The 22,073-nt window shown below is 50.1% G+C and overlaps 1 protein-coding gene across 3 annotated transcripts; it reads right to left on the bottom strand.

Moving 5' to 3' along the window:
* Positions 1–249: 249 nt before the first annotated feature.
* SMO (smoothened, frizzled class receptor) lies at positions 250–21,336 on the bottom strand. 3 transcript variants are annotated; one of them, XM_073899174.1, is made up of 13 exons: positions 20,444–21,336; positions 8,250–8,455; positions 7,296–7,505; positions 6,895–7,067; positions 6,333–6,552; positions 6,121–6,244; positions 4,807–4,899; positions 4,249–4,357; positions 3,238–3,423; positions 2,642–2,790; positions 2,010–2,144; positions 1,657–1,763; positions 250–775 (listed from the first exon to the last, which is right to left on the bottom strand). In XM_073899174.1, exons 1-13 carry the CDS (start codon positions 20,772–20,774, stop codon positions 659–661), a joined length of 2,160 nt encoding a protein of 719 aa, XP_073755275.1. In that variant the 5' UTR covers positions 20,775–21,336; the 3' UTR covers positions 250–658. The 3 variants fall into 3 exon arrangements, with proteins under 3 accessions (XP_073755275.1, XP_073755276.1, XP_025721324.1); XM_073899175.1 differs by adding an exon at positions 9,139–9,255 and having other exon boundaries at positions 250–1,763; positions 20,444–20,555; XM_025865539.2 differs by having other exon boundaries at positions 250–1,763.
* Positions 21,337–22,073: the final 737 nt, after the last annotated feature.

Raw genomic sequence — 22,073 nt, 5'->3', positions numbered from 1 at the left:
CTTTCAGAATAGCCTGAGGAGGAAGTGGGAAACAAACACGGTGAGGACCAAGTAAACAGGTCAAGACCAGGGCCTATGGATTTTATTTTACTTTACTTTATTAAGATCTCTATGGCCAACATGGGGCTCAGACTCTCGACCCCGAGATGAAGAGTCACATGCTCTCCTGACTGAGCCAGTCAGGCACCCCTCCCAAGGCCAGGGCCCGTGAAAAAGAAGCACATCAAGAGTTTATACAAAAACCTTTTATTTACTGCTTGTATTCCTTCTCCGCATCCCTTCCCCAATCTGGAACCCAGCCAGCTCCTAAGGCTTCCTGCTTTCTGGTTCTTGAAATTGGGGCCTCGGGGACAGAGTTAGGGGTTATGAGAGGTGGGAATCTCCTCACTCCCCAGTTGTGGCAGTTGAAGGGTAGCTTTCCTGCCCGGCTGAAGCTCCAGCAGCCTCCCAGGGTAGCCCCTCAAGTCAGAGGGTCCATCCCCCACTGGATGGATGGGAGAAAGAGAGAACACATGTCTCTCAGGGGCCCAGAGGCTCCCTGTCACTCACTGTTTCTACACCACGCCAAGCTCCATAGCTGAACCCATCTCTCACCTGGAGATGGAGCCCAGCATCAAAGGGGAGGGGGAGTTCCTACTGCAGCAGTTCTGGGGCCTAATCAACAAACGGGACACAGGAGGAGGTTGGCCTGGTTGAACTGAAATGGGAAAGGGGGAAGGAGGCTGCAGGAGCGCACAGGATGGGTTACTGGTCTGGGGTCGGGCCAACTGGATGCCTGTGAAGAGAGGTTATAGCCCCTATGAGAATGGGCACTTCCAGCTCCACAACCATCTGGAAGAAGGAAAAGGGAGCCCTGTCCCCACTTAGACAAAGGGCTAGTGACCCAATAAACACATTTGGTCTGAGAGAGCCAGAAAAGGGCAGCCAGCCCTCATCTGCCAGGCCCGGGCTTTGACTGCCTCATTGGCAACCACAGCCCACTCTGGGTACTGTCACCCCCGCCTCTACCGTTACTGTCCCCCCTCAAGCTCTGCCTATCCCATGACCCTGCTGCAGATGGATACTGCCAGCCAGATTCCAGCTGGTGGGGCAGAAACAAGGACCCCGAGCTCCAGGGCCCTTCCCTGGATGAGGCCTACCCGTGGAGATGTCAGGGCCCTTTCCCACAGTCCCGCTGCCATGAGCCAGACATAAAGAGCCCTCCCAGGAGGGCACTGCACCCTCAGGTTCTCCGGAAGACAAGATCCCAGGGAAGCACTCTCAGGGAGGATGAGGAACCTCAGAATGGTCTTTGCTCCTCTTTCCTAGCCCAGGTCCCGCTTTCCAGGCTCAGAAGTCTGAATCTGCGTCCATTAGCTCTGCCTCCATCAGGTTGGTGCGGGAGTGAATGGGCCCCAGCCCCTGCCGGCAGCCCTGAGCCCAGGCCGTGGGAACTGGGGCACTGGGCAGAAATGGATCCTGCAAGGGACCGGGCTCTGGGCAGAAAGGGTTGGAGACCAGGGTCCAGGCTCTCTGTCGGCAGGATTCCCCAGCTCCCCAGGCACCTGCGGCCACCAAGCACTTCTGCCGGGGCAGCTGAGGCAGGCGAGGAACAGCACTGGCTGCAGGGGCTGGGGCAGGGTGGTGAAGCTCAGGGGGTGGCACCAGGGGGCACACCTCCTTCTTCCTCTTCCTCCGCTTCTTCTTCCGGCCCAGGCGCTTCTCCAGCTCTGGGGAGATCTCTGCCTCAACCAGCCACAGGTTGGCTTTTTCCTCCGGGGGCACTGACAGCAGGAGAGAGAACGTAAGCTTGGGAGGCTGGCTCTGTCCACATCACCTGGTCTCTCCTTGGACCCCTATTTTTGAGCTCTATGACCCACAACTCTAGGTCTCTAGTGCCTCAAGCCCCACACTCTAGACCCTCCAGGGCCTTTCCTTCCTCCTCCCCTCTGGCAGCTGCTGGTGCTCCAGTCCCAAGAACCCCCATCCCCATGCTCCCCACCCTCCTACAGAGGCCTGACCCCTCATACCTGGGGTTGCCACAGGGGTGACAGACACATCCTGGGGCAGTATGGCTCCTCTCCGAGCCACCATCTTTGTGACATGCTGGGCCCAGGCAGAGGACACGTCGGCGGAGGGCTCATTGAGATCAAAGGCCAAACCCGCTGTGAGGATGGAAGGCAAGGCTAAGGAATCATGACTACCTTGGATGATGGCTCCTCCCTAACCCAGCACATTTACCTTCTCCCAGCAGCTCCCTCTCCATCCACTGAGCCCAGAAAGCCCACCCAGGTAATCATAGCGATCTACCCAGTCCCAGTCTGAAGAGTGGGGCCTCACTAGAGGCCAGAAGTCCAGTTCCTAGAACCCTCACTTACTCTAGCCCAGGGAGAGCAACTGGAGAAGACAGAAGAAGGGACAGGGAGATGAGTCCTTTGGAAACCAAGGTACCAGCAAGCCGACCCAGGGGCAGAAACAGAGGGCAGAGTAGCCAGGGATGGGAGGGGGACTGGAGAGACTGGAGTGTGTGAGGGGAGGCTGGGGTGCTTTATTCCTCCCAGCCTTCTGGACAGTCCAGGTGTCCACAGCAGCCTAGGGGGGTGGGGTCCAGGGACTGTGGGTGTTGAGTGGCTCCCGTGGAGGAAAGGGGCCCGAAGCTCACCCACAGGCCCATCGTGGGAGACAGTGTGCATGCTGAAGGAGAGTTCCTGGCCTGGGTTCTGCAGCAGCTCACGCCGCTTGGAGAAGGCCTTGGCAATCATTTTGCTCTTCTTGATGCGTTTGGGCTCATCATCACTCTGCCCAGTCAACCTGAGAGCAGAAGAGGTGGGGGAGGGGAAGTGGAGGAGCAGCTACTTCCCACCAAATCTTCGGAAAGACCAGTGAAGCCATTCCCTCCAGGGAAGCAGCCTCCAGAGGGCCCCAAGTCCCTCGAGGACTCTGAGGAATAGAGACCTCTGCAAAGAAGTGGGCCTAGAATTCAGGGCTCCTGTATGCCCAATACTCAAATCATTCAGATCATTCCACTCTTAGAGGATGGCTCCGCACTTGACACATCCTCCCAAGGACAGGAGGTGTCACCAGGGGGCAGTGGTGAGCCACATAGAAGGCGGCCTTAGGCAGCTCAGCGCAGACCCTTAGAAAACTAGCCTGCCCAAGACTGCTGGGAGACGATGGAGCCCACAACACCTATTGGTAGGGACACCAAGCCTGAGAGAGTAAGGCCACAAGGTCAGAATCAGCTGGCTGCTGACCCACCTGCACCAGGTGCGCCTCCAGATGAGCAGCGTGGCCTTGGTCCAGACCCAGGTGCTCATGGCAATGCCCGTTCCAAACATAGCAAACAGGTTGATCTTCTCCACCAGGAGGCTAGGGCGATTCTTGATTTCACAGTCGGGGATGGGCTTCTTGGTAGGCAGCCCGATGGTCACATTGGCTTGGCACCTATGGCGGGGGTGGGGGTGGGGTAGCAGACAGGTGAGGCTTTCTGGGTCTCTTGAGTGGTACCCAGACAATCAATCCAAAGACTCCAAAAAGAGCTAAGCCCCACACAATGATTCACAACCCTGGGTGCTCGTTAGAGTCACTTGGGACATTAGAGTTACTTTTAATAACTACTAGTGTCTGGGTCACACCCCAGACAATTAAATCAAATCTCTGGGGGAGGACCCGGCATCAGTGTGGTTTAAAGACTGGAAGCTGGAGCCTTTAAGGAAGAGCTGGAGACAGTCAGGACATGGACTGGTGTCCATTTTAATGAGCCCTGTAACTGCTGTTCCTGCCATCAGCAAGTGTTTCAGCGGGTGAGCTGCCTTACTCCCAGATTCATCCTCATGGTGACACAAAAAGGCACAGACAAAGCTAGCAAGTATTAACAGGTTGTTAACCTATCCTAGAGACTACTTCTGCGCAGGGCTCTCTAATAAGCTCTGGGAGAGTACATGAGAATTAGAGCAGCCAACACAGGGTCGTCAGAGAAGCCCACACACGAGAGGGCTTTAACATTACAAACACACCAGCCAGAGGGCGGCTCGTGCAGAGAGGAGGGCAGAGTTGAGCCGGGGTGGGAGAGCTGTCTGCTGGGTTTGCAAATTACAGAGCAAATGACATCTCGGGCGCCCGGAGCAAGATGGGCAGTTTCACCTGCCATCGGAGGCAGGGACCTGGCAGACCCTTGCTGAGGGGCAAGAATTTTATACTTAGGGCACATCTCAGTCCTGGCTCCAGCTCCTAGGGCGGCTGCCCCCCAGCCCCCAGCCCCGCACTCACAGCACATAGTCCCGGAAGCTGCGCTCCCACTCAGCCTGGTTGAAGAAGTCGTAGAAATGGCAGCTGAAGGTGATGAGCACGAAGCCAAAGGCCAGGAAGCCAAAAATGCCTGGGGAAGGCCAGGGTGGGACAGAGCATTACGAATCCCAGGGGTGGGAGCAGCAGCGGGGACAAGGTATTTGCCCCACTCAGGCCTAAAAGATAGCTGAGTCTGGGGTGAATCCATGCCAGTCTCAGTTTGCTGTATTCTCCAAAATAAGGCCCGAAGGGCACTTGAGCCAACTGTGGATTAGTGGGCGTGAGGAAGCAGCCTTGGCATAAACTTGCATTCTTCTGTCCAAAAAGGTCCCCTTCTTTTGAGCTGCTACCGCCATCAACAGGTAATACGCGGGCGCGCGCACACACACACACACGTGCGTGCGCCCCAAAGCCTTGTCTGGCCCCCCCGGCTGCTAACTTGCACCACTGACACTGCATCCTCCCAGACCTTATCCTGCAGGTCCCACAGCCCCAGGAGGGTACAGTGTTGGACTGGCCAAAAGCCTGGGGTCCACTCACCCAGGCGCAGCATGGTCTCATTGATCTTGCTGGCAGCCTTCTCGCTCAGCAGCCCCGGATGGTTGCTCTTGATGGAAAACAGAGTCATGACTCCTGAACAGAAGAGAGACTGCAGACATTAGTGGGGCGAGGCCACTCTCCCACGAGGGATGGGTGTGGCAGGGAGTCCCCAGTCTGATTACTCCGATGATTTGAAGCTCGGGGAACTGGAGACACTGGAGAAAGGGAGCACCGTTTGTGGCAGACGTGCTGTACGCTGGCAAGCCCAGGGCAGAGCCCAGAACAGACAAACACGAAGAGAGAGAAGGTGCCTTGGTCCTGGCTCCAGCCGCCCCTAAGGAAGGCAGCCAGGTCAAAGCTGTGCAGATGGAAAAGGCACAGAAGAGACGCAAGAACAGTGCTATCCAACAGAAATATAACGTCAGCCACATACATAATCTCAAATCTTCTGGCAGCCACATTAAAAAAGTAAAAAGATGCAAGTGAAGCTAATTTCCATACATTTCATAAACAATATGTCATTGTTTATTTAATTGACATTTCAGCATGGAATCCATATAACAAACTATTAAGGAGATAGTCTGCTTTCTTTGTGCTAAGCATGTGCAATACAGCGCAGATTTTATACTTAGGGCACATCTCAGTCTGGATGAGTTTCAACACATGTGGCTGGTGGCTACCGTACAGGACAGCACAGATACAAAACATAAATCAGAGGCCCAGAGACTGCCAACAAGAGGTGGGCTGAACAGAAGGCTGACAGCACTGGGGGAGGAAGCTGAAGTTTACAAAGAGAATGCAACAAGAATGAGCTAAGAAGAGACGGAGGCTTACTGTGGAGGAGGCGGCTTCAGATGGGAAATGAGGGAACAGCAAATCTGTGCATGTTTTGGAAACTGTTGTGGGTAAGAAGCGGAGGAGAAGCCAGGCTCCAAGAGATGGAGAGCAGACAGAAATTCAGGGTGCACACACACGACCGGAGGCCCCGTGCTGATCCACGGGGACAGGGCAGGCTATACACCACGTGAGCGCTGCTGGCCCAGGGCTGGACAGAGGCTGGACCCCAGCTGAGGATCTGTTCAACAGGCTGTGAGCCCTGGCCCAAGGCCCCGGAGAAAGAGGCTGCATTTCTCTGGCCAGCACCAAGGGTGCTACCCCACACCAAGTGCCGTGATACTCTGTCTGCCTCGAGGGGGCACCTGGCACTCAGCACCGAGGCCCTGGGAGAGCCGGCAGCTCCCCGCTCCTACTTCCACAGAGCAGGTGCTCCCCACATTTCGTTGCCCGGCTGGTGCTGGCCCGGCGCTCACTCACCTCGGATGAGGAAGTAACCTCCCACAATGAGCACCAGGCCAATCGGGGCCAGGACGAAGCCCGCCCGGTACCGGTAGTTCTTGTAGCCCACAAAACAGATGCCGCTCACGGAGTCCCCATCCACCTGCGGCAGGAAGGGGTGGGTGGGAGGGACAGAGTGGGTCACCGGCCCCCTTACGCTTAGGTCCCCAGCCCCCTACCAGTCATCATACCTGGGCCACGGCAAGGATTGCCACGGTGAGGACAAAGGGGAGTGACCACGTGAGCAGGTGGAAGTAGGAGGTCTTGCCAGAGAGAGGCTGGTAGGTGGTGCCCAGGGCTTTGAAGGAGGTGTGCCAGGCATAGGTGAGGACCACAAACCAGACGACACCGGCCATCAGGGCGTAGTACACGATGACAAAGATGATGACACAGGACAGGGTCTCATTGGAGCTGTGCGGACACGTGAGGGGTCACTTGGGGAGGTCATTCTGTACTCCCTTCATCAGCTCTCTCCACCCTGTCCCCAGACCCGTGGCTTCTAAGGTCTGGAGGTTCGCTAGGAGTCAGGGCTTGGAGAGAGGACCCAGGTGAGATTCGAAGAGGGTGTGGAAGATGCCCCTTGGAGCAGATGCAAGCAATCACAGCCCTCACGCGGGAATCTCGGGGCACCACAAGCAGAGCTGAATCCTCCACTGAAATCTCACTTTCAAGCCCACCCTGTCCCTTCTGTGGGAAACACACATTTCAGCCTTCTGCCCCTCACCCTCACCTCTGGGTCCCCAAGACACCTACGTGGGCTCCCCAAGCCTCATGGTGCCATCTGCACGGCAGACGATCTCCCGGCGGGCTCCGTCCATGAACTGGGCCAGCCAGCCAATGCTCCCCACAAAGAAACACGCATTAACGTAGAAGAGAATGACAGCAGGGTAGCGATTCGAGTTCCGCCAGTCAGCCACAAATGTGGCCTGGAAGGGAGAAGCGAGGGCCGTTCTATGAGGTCAGGGTGATGCTGCCGCCACAGGTGCCCTTGTCTGACCCCCGGGGCCCCTCGTAGCCAGACCCTTCCCCCAGGGACCCGACCAGGTCATCCCCTCCCCACTTCCCTCTGCCCCCATAGCCAGCCGACTGACAATCCACTTCCTTCCCATGTCTCCCCGGGCCCCCCTCCACCCGCAGGTCGGCCCTCCGCTGACCAGGGTGAAGAGCGTGCAGAGGCCCGTGACTGCCCCGAAGGCCGCGATGTAGCTGTGCATGTCCTGGTGCTCGGCCTCAGTGAACAGCGGGTTCTGGCACTGGATCCCACAGCCCTCCACGTCCTCATACCAGCTCTTGGGGTTGTCGGTCCGAACCAAGGGAGCCTCACACTGGCCCGAACTGTTGAACTTGATGTTCTGCACCTCATTCTGGCACAAGGGAAGGGGAGAAGGCAGTGCAAAAGGGAGCAGGACGCCCAGGGTCGAATACAAGGCCTGGGGGTAGCGTGGCGGAGTGCCGAAGACAGAAAGCACAGGCTGGGGACAGCCTTCCGGCTTTTGAATCCCAGCCCGGCCGCTCAGTGACAAATGATATCAATAGCCTGGGGCACATTCTTTGACCTCTGTTCCCTCAGTTTCCCCAGCTATGAGATAGCAGTTGCTACTTCATGGTGTGGTGTAAGGGTTAAATGAATCAATAGATGTAAAGTGCTCATAGGGTATTTGGCAGGTAGTGAAGAGTAACGACTAGGATTATTACCAATATCATTGCTGTTAATTATTATTATTACTTATGAGCTCTCCTTTACCACCAGAATGAGATCACCCCCGTCTTGGTATCTCTAGCTGTTTTACGTGCCTTGATTCCCTAAATACACGATAAACTTCTTGGAGAAGGAGTTCCTGTCGTCCATGATGCCCGAAACCCCCCAATACCTAGTAGAGTAGGTGCTCAAAAACTATTTGTTGAACACAGTTATCTTTTATAAATAAACAGATAATCCCTAATAGACAGGCCCAGCCAGTGAGTGTCGGTTTGGGTGTGTGGCTCATTGACCCCCATGGCAGCAGATTTTGGGGTCTTGCACAAGAGAAGGCTGTGGGGCTCCCCTTGCCCCTGCCTCCTGTGGGGGCCCTGCCCTAGGCTTGGGGCTTGCCCCTCAAAGCACTCACCGGGCAGCCCTCGGGGAAGTGGTCAGGGGTGCAGCGCAGGAAGTCGGGCCAGCCGCGCTCCCTCTCCACGATGGCACAGGGCCCTCGGGTAGCCTGGCAGAGGGTGCGGCTGGGCAGCTCCACCCGGTCATTCTCGCATTTGGGCATGTACACAGCGCACAGCAGGGGCTGGATCACTGCCCAGCAGCGGGGGGCGTTCCGGAGGCCTGCAGGGAGGCAACAGTGTGGATGCATGGCGGTGAAACCCCTCCTCACGCTGACCCACAGTCACAGCTGTTCCCAGGCCTAAGGCAAGTCTCTCTGCCGTGGTGCTAGAGCTCTCAGGCACAGTGTTTCTCAACAGGGCATTTGGGCAGGATGATTCTTTGTGCTGCGGGACTGTCCAAGAGAGTGCAGCACATTTAGCCTCCCTAGACTCTTCCCACTAATTGCCAGCAGAACCCCTAAGTCATTATGACAACCAAAAAATGCCCCCCGCTCCTCCCGCCCTTACTCCAGGCTTGGTGACTGGAAGGCCTGAAGGGGGGCTTCTGGGAGGCTGGTAATGTTCCATTTCTTGATCTGGTAGTGCTTGCGTGTGTGTGTGTTCACCTTATGAAGAGCGAGCCTGTGACCCATGCACTTTTCTGTATGTATATTGTAATTGAATTTAAGTTTTTAAAAGGCAGCCTCCATTTCCAAATGCCCTGCTAGGGGGTATTAGTGCCTCTGGCTGAGAACCCCAAGTTGACTTGCCTTTTATCTTTTCAAGGGCATTCTTAAAACCTCCTACAGGTCTCTTTCCCTTTCCAGGGGAAAGGGAGGTGGTGGGACCCACCCCACGCGGAGCCCGTGCACCAGAACCAGATGTTGCCCCTCACCCAGACCCCAGGATCCTTGTTCCTCTTACCAAGCTGAGGTGAAACAGAGAACAGGTGGGAGCTTAAGAAGAGGTAGTCAGGGGAGTCAGGTACTCCAGAGCCAGAGGAGGAAACAGGAAATCAGATGGAGAGAAACAGAGGAGGCTCTGTCCAGTGCAGAGGGAGGAAACATGTTGTCAGCAAGGCAGAAACAGGTAGAGATCTCCCAGCACCCCTGGCCCAACCCAGGCCTCTACCCTGCTCCCCAGTGGCTGGGTGCACTCAGCATTCTGCTCCCCTTTGCCCCTCCCGAGTCATCCCTGCTTAGGGAACACCTGTTGCCCACACAAGAAGTTGTGTTAGGAGAAGCTTCTAAGGACTCGAGACCAAATTGGGTGACTGCCACACTGCCAGGCTGTGGGTGGTGAGGGCAGGTACCTGCTCTTTTTGGGAGGGAGGCAATACAGCAGAGGGACACGGGGCATGGAAACTGCATTTAGCCTCCCTGGGTCCAAGCCTTGGCTCTACCGTTTCCCAGCTGTGTGATCTTGGGCAAATTTATCTCTAGCCTCAGGTTCCTCATCTGTGAAATGGGGATAATAGATTTACGTCGTGCAAATGTTGTGAAGAGTTAGATAATGCACTGAATCTGTTTAGCATGGTACCTGTCAGATAGTAGGCACTCAGGAAATATTAGCTGTTATTACTCATCTGAGATCTCTGCTCACTCACAGCTCCCACTACCACAGAGCCTATTCCTGGGGCACAGAGCAAGTTCCTTTCAAGAAGCAGTGTCCTGGGACACCTGGGTGGTTCAGTCGGTTAGGCATCTGCCTTCGGTTCAGGTCATGATCGCAGAGTCCTGGGATCGAGCCCTGCATCAGGCTCCCTGCTCAGCAGGGAGCCTGCTTCTCCCTTTCCCTCTGCCTGCTGCTTCCCCTACTTGTGCTCTCCCTGTCTCTCTCTCTCTCTCTCCCTGGCAAATAAAATAAATAAAATCTTAAAAAAAAAAAAGAAAAGAAAAGCAGCAGCAGCAATGTCCTCGGTTAACTGTTCCCAGACCTGATTCAAATCAGAATCACCTGGGGACCCTTATCATTCTAGATGGAGAAACCCACTCTGAGAAATTCTGACCAAGTGGGTATGGATGGAGAACACAGCAGTGGTTACCAGGAGTTGGGTAGGAGGAGAATTTGCCTACAAAAGGGCAGCACGAGGGACTATTTGGGTCTGATGGGATTGTCATTATCTTGAGTGTAGCGGCTGTTTACATACGTGTTTGTCTAAAGTCATAGAACTGTACAACAAAGAAAAAGTGAATGTTCCTGGATGTTTACTGAACAATATATTTAAAATGGGGGATCTCACTGGAGTAAAATGTATTCTCGAGGAGCAGCAAGCAGTTGATTAATAAAAATATTGTGTTATTTTTCAGCATTTTGTGATATTTGCAGTAATCAACTTCTAAAAATGTGGAATTTTGTTGCTTTTTCCCCCTCATTTTAAATACTCTTTTGTACCTGAAAAATAAACTCCCCAAGGAAAAGAGATTATTAAAGAAATCTTAAAAGACAACTGAAGAACTGTCTAGGGAAAAATAATTTGGATCCTCACCCCATTTCTTACATAAAAATAAATTCCAGATGAATCAGAATGACTACATGAGTTTCAAAAATTAAAGTACCAGAGGAAAAGATGGGAAATGGTTTTTAAAATCTTGAAATAGAGAAGGCTTTTTGAAGTATGACACAAAACTCAGAAGCTATAAAAGATTTTAAAAGACTTCAGAAAAATAAAATCAGTAGAGTAAAAAACAAAATCATAAGAAAAGCAACACACTGAGAAAATATATTTCGGATACATATCACAGGTAAGGAGCTAATTTCCTTATGTGCATGAAGCTCTTCCACATCAGTAATAAATTCATAATCCTATAGAAAAATGGGCAAAAGACAAAGCTCAAACTCAAATGGCCTTTAAACACATAAAGAGACATTCAATCTCATTCTTTTTTTTAAGATTTTATTTACATATTTGAGAGAGAGCACAAGCAGTGGAGAGGGAGAATCAGGCTGCCCATCAATCAGGGTGCCTGATGTGGGGCTTGATCCCAGGATCCCGGGATCATGACCTGAGTGGAAGGCAGCTGTTTAACCAACTGAGCCGCCCAGGAGCCCCCCATTCTTTTTTTTTTCCTCAAGATTTTATTCATTTATTTTAGAGAGAGAGAGTGCAAGCAGGAGGAGGGGCAAGGTGGGCTCCCTCCCACCACCCTGAGATCATGACCTGAGCTGAAACCAAGAGTCAGACCCACAGTGCAAAGCTCAACTGACTCAGCCACCCAGGTGCCCCTCAATCTCACTCTTAATAAACTAAATGTGAAATAAAACTACAATGAGATAGAATTTTTTAACTTTTAGAGTGATAAAGATCAAAACATTTGAAAATGTTGTATTGACAAGAATGTGGGTGAAACTGACACTTATATTTTTAGTAAGAACAGAAATTAGTAAACACTTGTGGAGACTATTTGGCATTATCAGAATTTTATAGTAGCAATCCCACTTAACATGTTTACAAAATACATGAGATTATTCATTGCAGCATCGTTTGTAATAGCAAAAGAGTAGAAACTTCATGAATGCATAGCCATCAATAGGAGACCAGCCACATAAAATACCATATATCAATATAATAGGACACTATGCAAGGTTGAACTCTTTGCACTGAAATTGAACTATCTCCAATGCATCTAGTTAAATGGATGCAGTTGAATGAGAACAGTCTGAAGAGCAGGTTACTACTGGGTGCAGGAGGAAAAAGACTAAGGACACATCTACATTTACATATATGTTGGATATCTCTAAAAGGACACATAAAAATCAGCACTATGGTTGCCTCTAGGAAGGGGAAATCAGTAGCTGGAAGCAGAAGTGGAGGGATTTTACTTTTGTTACTTTTGAATTGTGAACCATGTGCGCATACTACCAACTTTTTAGAAGTAATTAAGCCTAAAAAAATAAATATGCAAATTACTGAGATGGGGGAATCTCCTTAGAGAAGGGAACAAAATTGTAGACAGGAAGAAAGGGGACATCAACTTTACCTGTATTGTTTTACTTCTTTCATTTTATTAAAATATGAAACAAAAAGAAAAAATAAAGACACAGGTGTTCTATTAGTCTCTATATTCACAGACTTCTTAAATATCTGCCACGAGTTAAACTTTTTTTGAAAGATTTTTTTAAATTTGAGAGAGAGCATGCATGGGGGGAGGGGCAGAGGGAGAGGGAGAAGCAGGCTCCCCACTGAGCAAGGAGCCCGATGCAGGGCTTGATCCCAGGACCCTGAGATCATGACCTGAGCCAAAGGTGATGCCTAACTGACTGAGCCACCCAGCCACAACTGAAATTTTAAACATTTTAAAATGACTTTTTGTGTGGTTCTGATGATCAGTCAAGTTGAAAAACATTGTTCTGAGGTTGGTTTAACATTAGGAAATTCAACCAATGCCATTTACCCCATTAACAGATTAAAGAAGAAAAAAAATCATATGATCGTATCAGTAGATGTAGAAGTAGTTGATAGAGTCCAACATGCATCCATGATAAACAGAAGAATAGGCAAATTAGGAATAAAACAACACTTTCTTAATCTGATAAAATGTAACTACAGGAAACCTATACCAAACATCATACGTGATGGTGGAGTATAGAAAAACTTTAGAATACAGAAACTAAGTCAGAGATAAGGGATGCTGCTACTTCTACCACTTGTATTTAACAATGTACTGGATGTCATAAGTATTGCATTAAGGCAATACAGATGAAAGAATACACACCTTGAAAAGGGAGACACAAAACTCATTATTCACAAATGAGATGGCTATGTGTGTAGAATAAATTTAACTAGTTTACTGGATTCAAAATCAATTGTATTTCTAAATGCCAGCAACAAACAGATAATGAAATGTTAAAGGGACTATTTATAATTGTATTTTTTTTAAAGATTTTATTTATTTATTTGACAGAGAGATAGAGAGCACAAGTAGGCAGAGTGGCAGGCAGAGGGAGAGGGAGAAGCAGGCTCTCCGCTGAGCAGGGAGCCGGACATCGGGCTCGATCCCAGGACCCTGGGATCATGACCTGAGCCGAAGGCAGCCGCTTAACCGACTGAGCCACCCAGGCGCCCCTATTTATAATTGTATTTTAAAAATCAAGTACCTAGGACTAAATCTAACAAATGACCTTGAAACGCTGCACAAAAATTTAAAAATTGAGAAAATGAAAGATCTAAATAGACAGAAATATATAATGAAATGATTGGAAGACTCAATATTGTAAAGATGTCTTTTTTTTTCAAATTAGTCTGTATACTCAATGTAATCCCCATCGAAACCACGACCAACTATTTTTATATCAAAACACAAAAGCGTCAAGAGTGTCCCAGACTCTATTAGATACTCCTGTACCATAAATACTATAAGTACTGTAAGAACAGTGATGGGGTGCCTGGGTGGCGCAGTCGGTTAGGCATCCAACTCTTGGTTTTGGCTTAGGTTGTGATCTCATGGTGGTGAGATTGAGCCCCGCGTTGGGCTCTGCACTCAGCACAGAGTCTGCTTGAGACTCCCTCTGTCCCTCCCACTCATGCTCTCTCTTTCTCTCTAAAATAAATAAATAAATCTTATTTAAAAAAAAAAAAGAGCAGTGGAGGTTCTTGGCTTGGAACTCACAAAGGATTCTTACAGAGAATTTAGGGGCCCATGAACTTAGATGAGAAAAAAATTACATCTAACAGAAATTTAGTCTTTCCTTTAATTATGGATGTAAGCCACATACTACAGTAATGTTATCAGTACTTGTGTTTTGTCACAAATGCAAATCAGATATTTTTGTTTCAGATACCTCAAAATATTGTTACTGTTTGTCTCTACCTTGACATTATGGTGGTTATTAAACACATAGTACATCTTAGTGTATTAATAAATAAGCACATATATGTTAGATCACAAAATTGTTTTAATATATTTGATATTTATATTTCAATATAATTCATTTCCTTTGTAATCCTATATGCTCCTTTTTAATCCTATGTGTTTTACCTTATAAATTTAAAAATAGTATACTGAGAAGGGGCCCATAGGTTTTACCAAACTGCCAAAGAGGTTCATAGCCCAAAGAAGGTGAAGAACCATGCTATAAAGATATGCTAATTAAAAAAAAAAGATATGATTATTAAGATGGTACATATTGGCAAGGGATAGACAAAAGAGAGCCATGGAACAGAGTAAAGATCCCAGAAACAAATAGATATTTGGACACTTGATTTATGACAGAGCGGGGGAGAAAGGGTATTCTTTTTAACAAATGATGTTGAGACATATATGAAACTAGTGAATTACATGTCTAAATTGAAAGGAAAATCTAAAAAGTTTTGAGAAGATAACATAAGAGAATAAGTTTATGACTTTGTGTTATGACAGGACTTTTTAAAGATTTATTTATTTATTTTAGAGAGACAGAGTGTGTGTGTGCATGAGCAGGGGTGGGGAGGGGCGGGGGGGGGAAGCAGACTCCCCGGTGAGCAGGGAGCCCCATGCAGGGCAACTTCAGGATCCTGAGATCATGACCTGAGCCAAAACCATGAGTAGGATGCTTCAGCGACTGAGCCACCCAGGCACCCCATGAAAGGACTTTTTAAAATAAGACAATAAGCACAAATCATAAATGTTTTATAAATGACTACCTTAAAGCTCAGAATTTCTGTTTAACAGAAGACACAGAGAGAATGAAAAGGCAAGCCACAGAAAATACTTTCAATGCATACAACCAATAAAGGACTCATACCCAGCATAAATAAAGAACTCTTACAAATCTTATGAAAATGACAGCCCTATAGAAAAATGGGCCAAAAATGTGAATAGACATTTCATACTAGAAGAAATCCAAATGGTCAGTAATCATTTGAAATGGTGCTTAACCTCACTAGTTATCAAGGAAACGTAAATTAAAACCACAAATACATACCACAATATATCCACCAGATTGGCAAAAATGTAAAAGGCTGACACCACCAAGGTCAGGAAGCATATGGAGCAACGGCGACTCTTCTACAGGATTAGTGGGGAACCTAATTTGGCACAACCACTCTGGAGAACTGTTTTGTATCACCCACTAAAGCTGAAGGTTATGCATGCCCTATTGTCTGGTAATCCCATTCCTCTAAGTAGGTACGAAGGAAACTTGACCCAGGTGCACCAGGATATACATAGAATACTCACAGAAATGGTATTCACAGTGGCCAAAAACTGGACACAACTTAAATGTTTAACAACAATAAGATGGATTAATAAATTGTGATATGTTCTACAATGGAATACCGCTCAGCGATGAAAAAAAAAAAAGAGCTGCAATGACATGGATGATTCTTACAAAAGAATGTATAACAAAAGAGGCCATACATAAAAGACATAAAAGAAAACACGTATCATGATCTGTACAAAGCTCAAAAACATTAAAAAGGGGGGCGCCTGGGTGGCTCAGTCGTTGGGCTTCTGCCTTTGGCTCAGGTCGTGGTCCCAGGGTCCTGGGATTGAGCCCTACATCGAGCCCCGCATCGGGCTTCGCATCGGGCTCCCTGCTCGGCGGGGAGCCTGCTTCTCCCTCTCCCACTCCCCCTGCTTGTGTTCCCTCTCTCTCTGTGTCAAATAAATAAAATCTTTAAAAAAAAAACTTTCAAAACTGAAATATTCTGTTTAGGGATTCCAAAACTAGATGATAAAACTATAGAGGAAAAAGGAATTGATAATCAAAAACATTAGGGTAGTGGTTACTTCTAGAAGAGAAAGGAAGGAGATGTGATTGAAAAAGACAAATGGGAGCTTCTGGCAGCCCGCCATAATCTAGTTCTTGACTCAGGTGTCACTTTGTAATTATTTGTTATTTAGTACCTCTGTGTTTTATGCACTTTCTGTATACATGCAACATTTCACAATTAAAAAGTTAAAAATCTCATCGCGCCTGGCTGGCTCAGTCGGAGGAGCGTGCAACTCTTGATCTCGGGGTTGTGGGTTCGAGCCCCACGTTGGTGTAGAGATTACTTAAAAATAAAAACTTTAAAAATTAATAAGTAAAAATGAATTAAAAAGTGAAAAACCTAAAGCAAAAATTAAAACTCGGGCTGATAGACGCTTTTCTGTATTTTCATACTTTCCAAATATATAGATCTTAATTGATTCTCCTCGTCAGCCAGGTTTGGGAATAGCTCTAGGGAAATTCTTTCTGATCTGTCCCTGCAAACAACCCACCATCACCAACACCATCCCTCCTCTCATCAGCTCAACCAGATGTCTGAGAGGCAAAGAGAAATTCCTTCCAGCTTCTCTGGCTCTCTTCTGCTGGCTGTCCCCGGCTGGGTAGCAAGGCTACACATCACTGTGCACACACTGGTCAAAGAGGCTACGTGCTGGCTGACAGGGACTTATTTCCCTCACCAGCCGCAGGTCTCTGCTTTCTTGCCCCATTTACCCAACCAGATTTGGCCCAAGGTGGACCGTGGCCTGGATATTATGTTTGTCTGGTCAGCTTGGAATGCTTATGAAGAGACATTTCAAGCTATAATGGGGGAAAGATGCGGAGTGCCTGAACATGCCCAAGTCCAGAGGGTCGAAGGATATAGGAGGGACCTGAGTTCTCTGCAGATCTAGAAAGTAGTCCAGCCTGAGCTATAAACTTCCTCGCTCAATGGTGTACTTCCAAAGGCTCTAGGCTGAGGAAGCACACAGTGGTTGCTCTCTTCAGCAACTCCTATTCCAAATCTGCCAGTAATCTCCACAGAGATGTCTACTGAGCATCTCTAATTCACATGGCCCAACTGAAGCCATGCTTTCTTCCTAAACATACTCCTCCTCCAGCATTCCCAGCTTAGTGAAAGGGAACGATACCACCTTGCCCTCAAGCCTGAAACCTAGGTCCTCCTGCTGGCTCATGCCTTCCATCCAACTCATCGGCAAGTCCCGTTGGTTCTACTCGGAAATTCTGGGATCTGTCCACTTCCTTCAGCTGTACCCATCGTCTCTGCATGGTGGACCTCCACCTCCATCATGACCACCATCATATCTCACCTGGACTACTTCAACCATGCCCTAGACAAGCAACCTGGCTCCAGGCCCTCCCTCCTCCCATGGCTTCTTCACACAATACTCAAAAGAGATCTTTCTAAAATGCAAATATGATTACACCTCTCCCTTGCTCAAAAGCTTTCAGTGGCTCCTTATTATCTCCTGGATAATATCCAAACTTCTTAATACGGGGTATGAATCCCTCTGCTTTCTAACTCTCTAGGTCTTATCTCTTATAACTCTACCCCTCACGTGCTTTGATCCGGCTCTGCTAACATTCTCACACTCTTTTAAACGTCCCGAGCCCTCCCACCTCCTCACCTTTGCATGCTGTCTCCTCTTCCTGTTCATTCCCATCCAACCTTCCCTTGGCTCAGGTAATTCCTACTTATTTCTCAGGTCATAGGCTAAAGGTCAGTTCCTCTGGGGGTCTTCCCTTGCTCCCCACAGCCCTTTGTGTTCCTTCAGCAGCCTACCCTGTCACAATACCTCTCACAGGAACTGCTAAAGCTGTTTGTCTTTTTCCCTTTGATGGCAGGGATCATGTCTGTACTCCTCATCTTTATATGCCCCAGAACCTGATCCAGGCTGACACGTAGCAAGCACCCAATGCCTAATTTAACGAATGAGTGGATAGCTGTGTCCTTAGAACTCTGAGGCTTTAAAAAAAGTGAAGAACCAGGCTCTACCACCAGAAGCTTACAGATGAAGACAACCTAGATCATCTTCATCCTTCACCCACAAAAACACCTCCAAAAGCCAGGTGACAGCGACCATTTAGTCATGGTCAAATCAAGACCACTCACTCAAGACAGGACAAATCACTCACCGGAGGCTCCCAGACAAAGGCCTGTCTGTGATTCTTATAGTTGGCTCTGATTTATTCTACCCACCACTGGCCCAGCTTGTACCACCATCTGCTTTCTGACCCCACTGCCCAGAACATCTAGCAGAAAGACCCAAAGCAGAAAGAACAAGCAGTAAACACATGGGAATGTGACTGAGCTGAGGGATGATGGCAGCAGAGAAAACTTCAGCGTGAACTAAAGACCTGGGCTCCGGGCTGGCACCTCTGCAGGACCCGGCCTCACCAGAGGCCCAGCTGGTAAGGATCAAAACTGCACAGCCAGCAGATGGTTCTAACTCCTAAACTTTCCTGCCAAAACCACTTCTGCCTGCTCAGCAGCTTCTCTCAGGAGTATGGACTGGAAAGAGGTCCATACCCTTCCTCCTTGATTTGATGGTAACTACAGGAGGGCAGCATCACACATGTATTTAACTTAGGGAGAATTCAACCATGGGGCCCTGCAAAATAAATAAGGAGAGAGAGGTGGGGGTGGGGGAGGCATCAATACCCTCTCAGTGTGAGTGTCTCAGAACTGGGGGAGCTCCTAGTGCTGAGAGATCTGATTTTCCAACAACTGGCTCCTAAACGAAAACCTTCTTTCAGGGCGCCTGGGTGGCTCAGTCATTAAGCGTCTGCCTTCGGCTCAGGTCATGATTCCAGGGTCCTGGGATCGAGTCCCACATCGGGCTCCTTGCTCAGCGGGAAGCCTGCTTCTCCCTCTCCCACTCCCCCTGCTTGTGTTCCTGCTCTCGCTGTGTCTCTCTCTGTCAAATAAATAAATAAAATCTTTAAAAAAAAAAAATAAAGAAAACCTTCTTTCAGGTAGTGCTCAAAGAAACCTGCTTCTCCCTTTCTTTCATGTTCCTTTTTTATTCTTTCAGTCTTCTGCTCTTTTGCATTTACGTAACTTTAAAGACTAAAATTATATTCTCTAGGTATGCCCCTTCTTATATACTATACATTCCTATATGTTACACATTTATACAAACATATTACCATAAAAAGAGTGTATAGGCAAAATCACATAGACCTTATGTTATGGTAATTTATGGATTTTTCAAAGCAACTGTTGATTACACATGGTTTCTGCCTACATGCTGACTTTAGAACCTGATACCCACTAAGGATGTAGCTCCATCATGGGTACCATCTCCCAAGTTCCTCCTCTGGCATCTGCCAGAGAATACCAGGCCAGGAATGACATGGCTTTGTCCAACATCCAGCAATGACTCTGAGAACTCTAGTGGCCAAGTTGACAATGACAGGCAGCCTACATAATGCTCCCTCCTTCAGGATCATCACCAGCCCCCAGGGCAGAACGAAGATGTAGGGCACCCAAGGCCTGTCGAAAGAAGGAGGTTGCCAAGCTGGCTCCTGACTTCTGGCTTTCTGTTTCAAGGACAGTTTTGGAATCACATGGACTAGAAGCAAGGGATGACAAGACCAGTTCTTTTCCCCAGGCCTCTTTAGGCCCCCAACCCAGAAGAGTGACAAGTGGGGAGAGAATCCACTCCACACTGCTTAGGAAGGATTTGTGTGGGTTCACTCTGCAGTTTTTCAGGTAGGCCATAATCCTACCCTGAGGTGAGTGCTCTGGGGCTTCAGACCACTAGGAAAGTTTCCACAGGCTCTCAACATCCCAGACTTAAGTGTCCTTCCGCAGCCCTGACCAGCCTGAGGATCCAAACTTCCAAAGAATACACAAATAATTCTTAGAATAGTCTCATGCCTTCATAACCTCAGAAAAAGTTCAGAGTCCCCATTTTTCAGATGAGGAAACAGTGAAATCTCCGGTAAAAGCAAGACAAGATCACCGTTCTCTGGACTTCCTGTCTCCCAAAACAAGATTTCTGGAAATTTCTGGTTAACTTTTAATTACTCAACACCAGGGGGTTTCGATTCCGTCACAAATTTCACTCAGTTCTTTCCCCCCACCCTGTCCCTCAATGCCTAAATCTTCTACCCCATCTTTTTCCTTTTTTCCTCTTCAACTCTGGACTTCCCGGTTGGTTTCTTTTCCAAGATCTAAACACCTCCTTGAATCCCCAAGGACCCCGCTTCCAGAGCAGCACTTAGGTGGAGCAGCTCCCTTTCTTAAAAAACGTCCTTTCCCGTGGCTCTGAGTCCCTTTCTCATGGGCCCCTCAATTCCCCCGCATCCTTAGCGCACCCACCCTGCTCCGGCCTTTTGTGACCGGCTCCCTCCACTGCCTCGCCCTCCCTCCTCCTCACCGAGGATACAGCCGGCACCCAAAGTTCCAGACTGTGTTCCTCCAACTCTCCCGGGTGCAGCTCCCGCCCTCGCCAAAGCTCAGGCCCGAGCCTGTTCTGTCCAAGAGTCCCGCATCCCACCACGGCAGCCCCGGCTCCGGCTCCCGCGCGCTTACCGGACCAGAGCACGAGCTTGCCGTGCGCTTCTTCCTGGGAGTCCGAGTCCCCGGCCAGCAGCGTGGAGGTGGCCCCGTACGGCAGCGCCGAGCCCAGGCACACGTTGTAGCGCAGCGGCTCGCAGGGGGCTGCGCGGCCGCAGTGGCTCAGCAGCGGCGGAGGGCCGGTCACGGCCGCGCTCCTCCTCGCGCTCCCGCCGGCGCTCCGCGGCCCAGGCCCAGTCGCGTTCCCGCTCAAGGCCGCCCCCCGGCCCGGGCCCCCCAGCAGCAGCAGCAGCAGCAGCCCCAGGAGCAGGATCTCCGGCCCCCGTGCGAGGCGGGCAGCGGCCATGGCCAAACCCGCCAACTCAGCAGAAGCCCCGGCGCCCCCGCCCGCTCCCCGGAGCCCCCCGGCCACACACGCAACCCCTGGGGCCGCGGATGTGGCTCAGGCGACCTGTGCGCCCCGCAAGTCCCGTGCCGGGCCCCCTCGGACGCTCGGCGCTCGGCGGGGCCTCGGAGCCCAACTTCGCAAACTTTGGACCCCGGGGCCCATGTTGGGCGGCTGAGGCCCCCGCCGGGATGCACAACTCTCTACTCTTTCTCCGGCCAATCCAAATTGTCTTCAGCCCCGGGAGCCCCCTGGGCCCCCAATCTCCAGCCCCATTCCCTCTTCCACCATTAAAACTGCCTCCCGGCCCTGCGATGGAGGCCAGGCGCGGGCCGGCGGTGGGGTACTAGCTCCCTGGCTTCCCCTCTGCGCCAGCCCGCGGCCCAGCCGCCACCTTCGCCCGAGCGCGCCGCAGCCCCCCGACTTCTCCCACCGACTCCCCGGCTCCTTTGTTGCTCCAGCTCGCTCGGCTCTCTGGAATGCACGGGCCCTGCCGAGCCAAGCCCGGCCCCACCTCCGCCACGGCTTGGGGAGGGACTGGCTGAGGGAGGAAAGAGGAGGGGAGGGGATGCGAGAGGAGGAGCGCGAGCTTCACTGTCCCGGGCGCCCTGAGGGGCCCGGGCCAGGGGGCTCTAGTGACCCCGTTCGCCGCCCTGGAGCAAGAGATGGGAGGAAATCGTGGCCCGGAGCTGCAACCAGACTCAGCGGGCACCTTGATCGGCCCGAGGATCGTTCGACTTGGTCGTCTGCAGGGAATGGACTCTTCTGGTTTACGATGGGAGAGACCGGGGATGCCTGAAGTCAGCAGAAGCCTCTTCTACATCCTTACCCCGTCCCCCAACGCGCCAGTTTTTTCTGTTTTTGATTAGATCTTTCGACTTGTCCCGGGACCCCATGGAAGAGAAACCAGGGTTGGGTGGACTTGCTTGTCTCAATCCTTCCAGCTCAGGACCGGTGTGAGGGAAGAGCTCAGAGTCACTCGGGCTGCTGTTAACCTGTGAGAGCAGGTGTTTGGAAACCCAACGTGCCCACATCAGCCTGTATTGCTACAGATGTGTGAAGTGCGAACCGTGGTTTCCGACGACTGACCCTGGCATGTCTTTGGTTACGTTCAAAGGAAGCCATTCCTTTCTTTATGGCCCTTGCCGCTCATATGCTGGCTGAGGAAGTTTCTGCTGCTTTCCTTCCCTATTCTACTCATTTGGCCTTTCCTCACTCCTTTACTTGTGGGGCTTTGAGTCACCGCACTTGATTTCACCC

Source organism: Callorhinus ursinus, unplaced genomic scaffold, assembly GCF_003265705.2.
Source record: "Callorhinus ursinus isolate GAN/ISIS: 27379988/994484 unplaced genomic scaffold, GSC_fseal_2.0 scaffold12, whole genome shotgun sequence".
Taxonomy (NCBI): Eukaryota; Metazoa; Chordata; class Mammalia; order Carnivora; family Otariidae; genus Callorhinus; species Callorhinus ursinus.
This window is presented reverse-complemented; position numbering and strand designations above follow the sequence as displayed.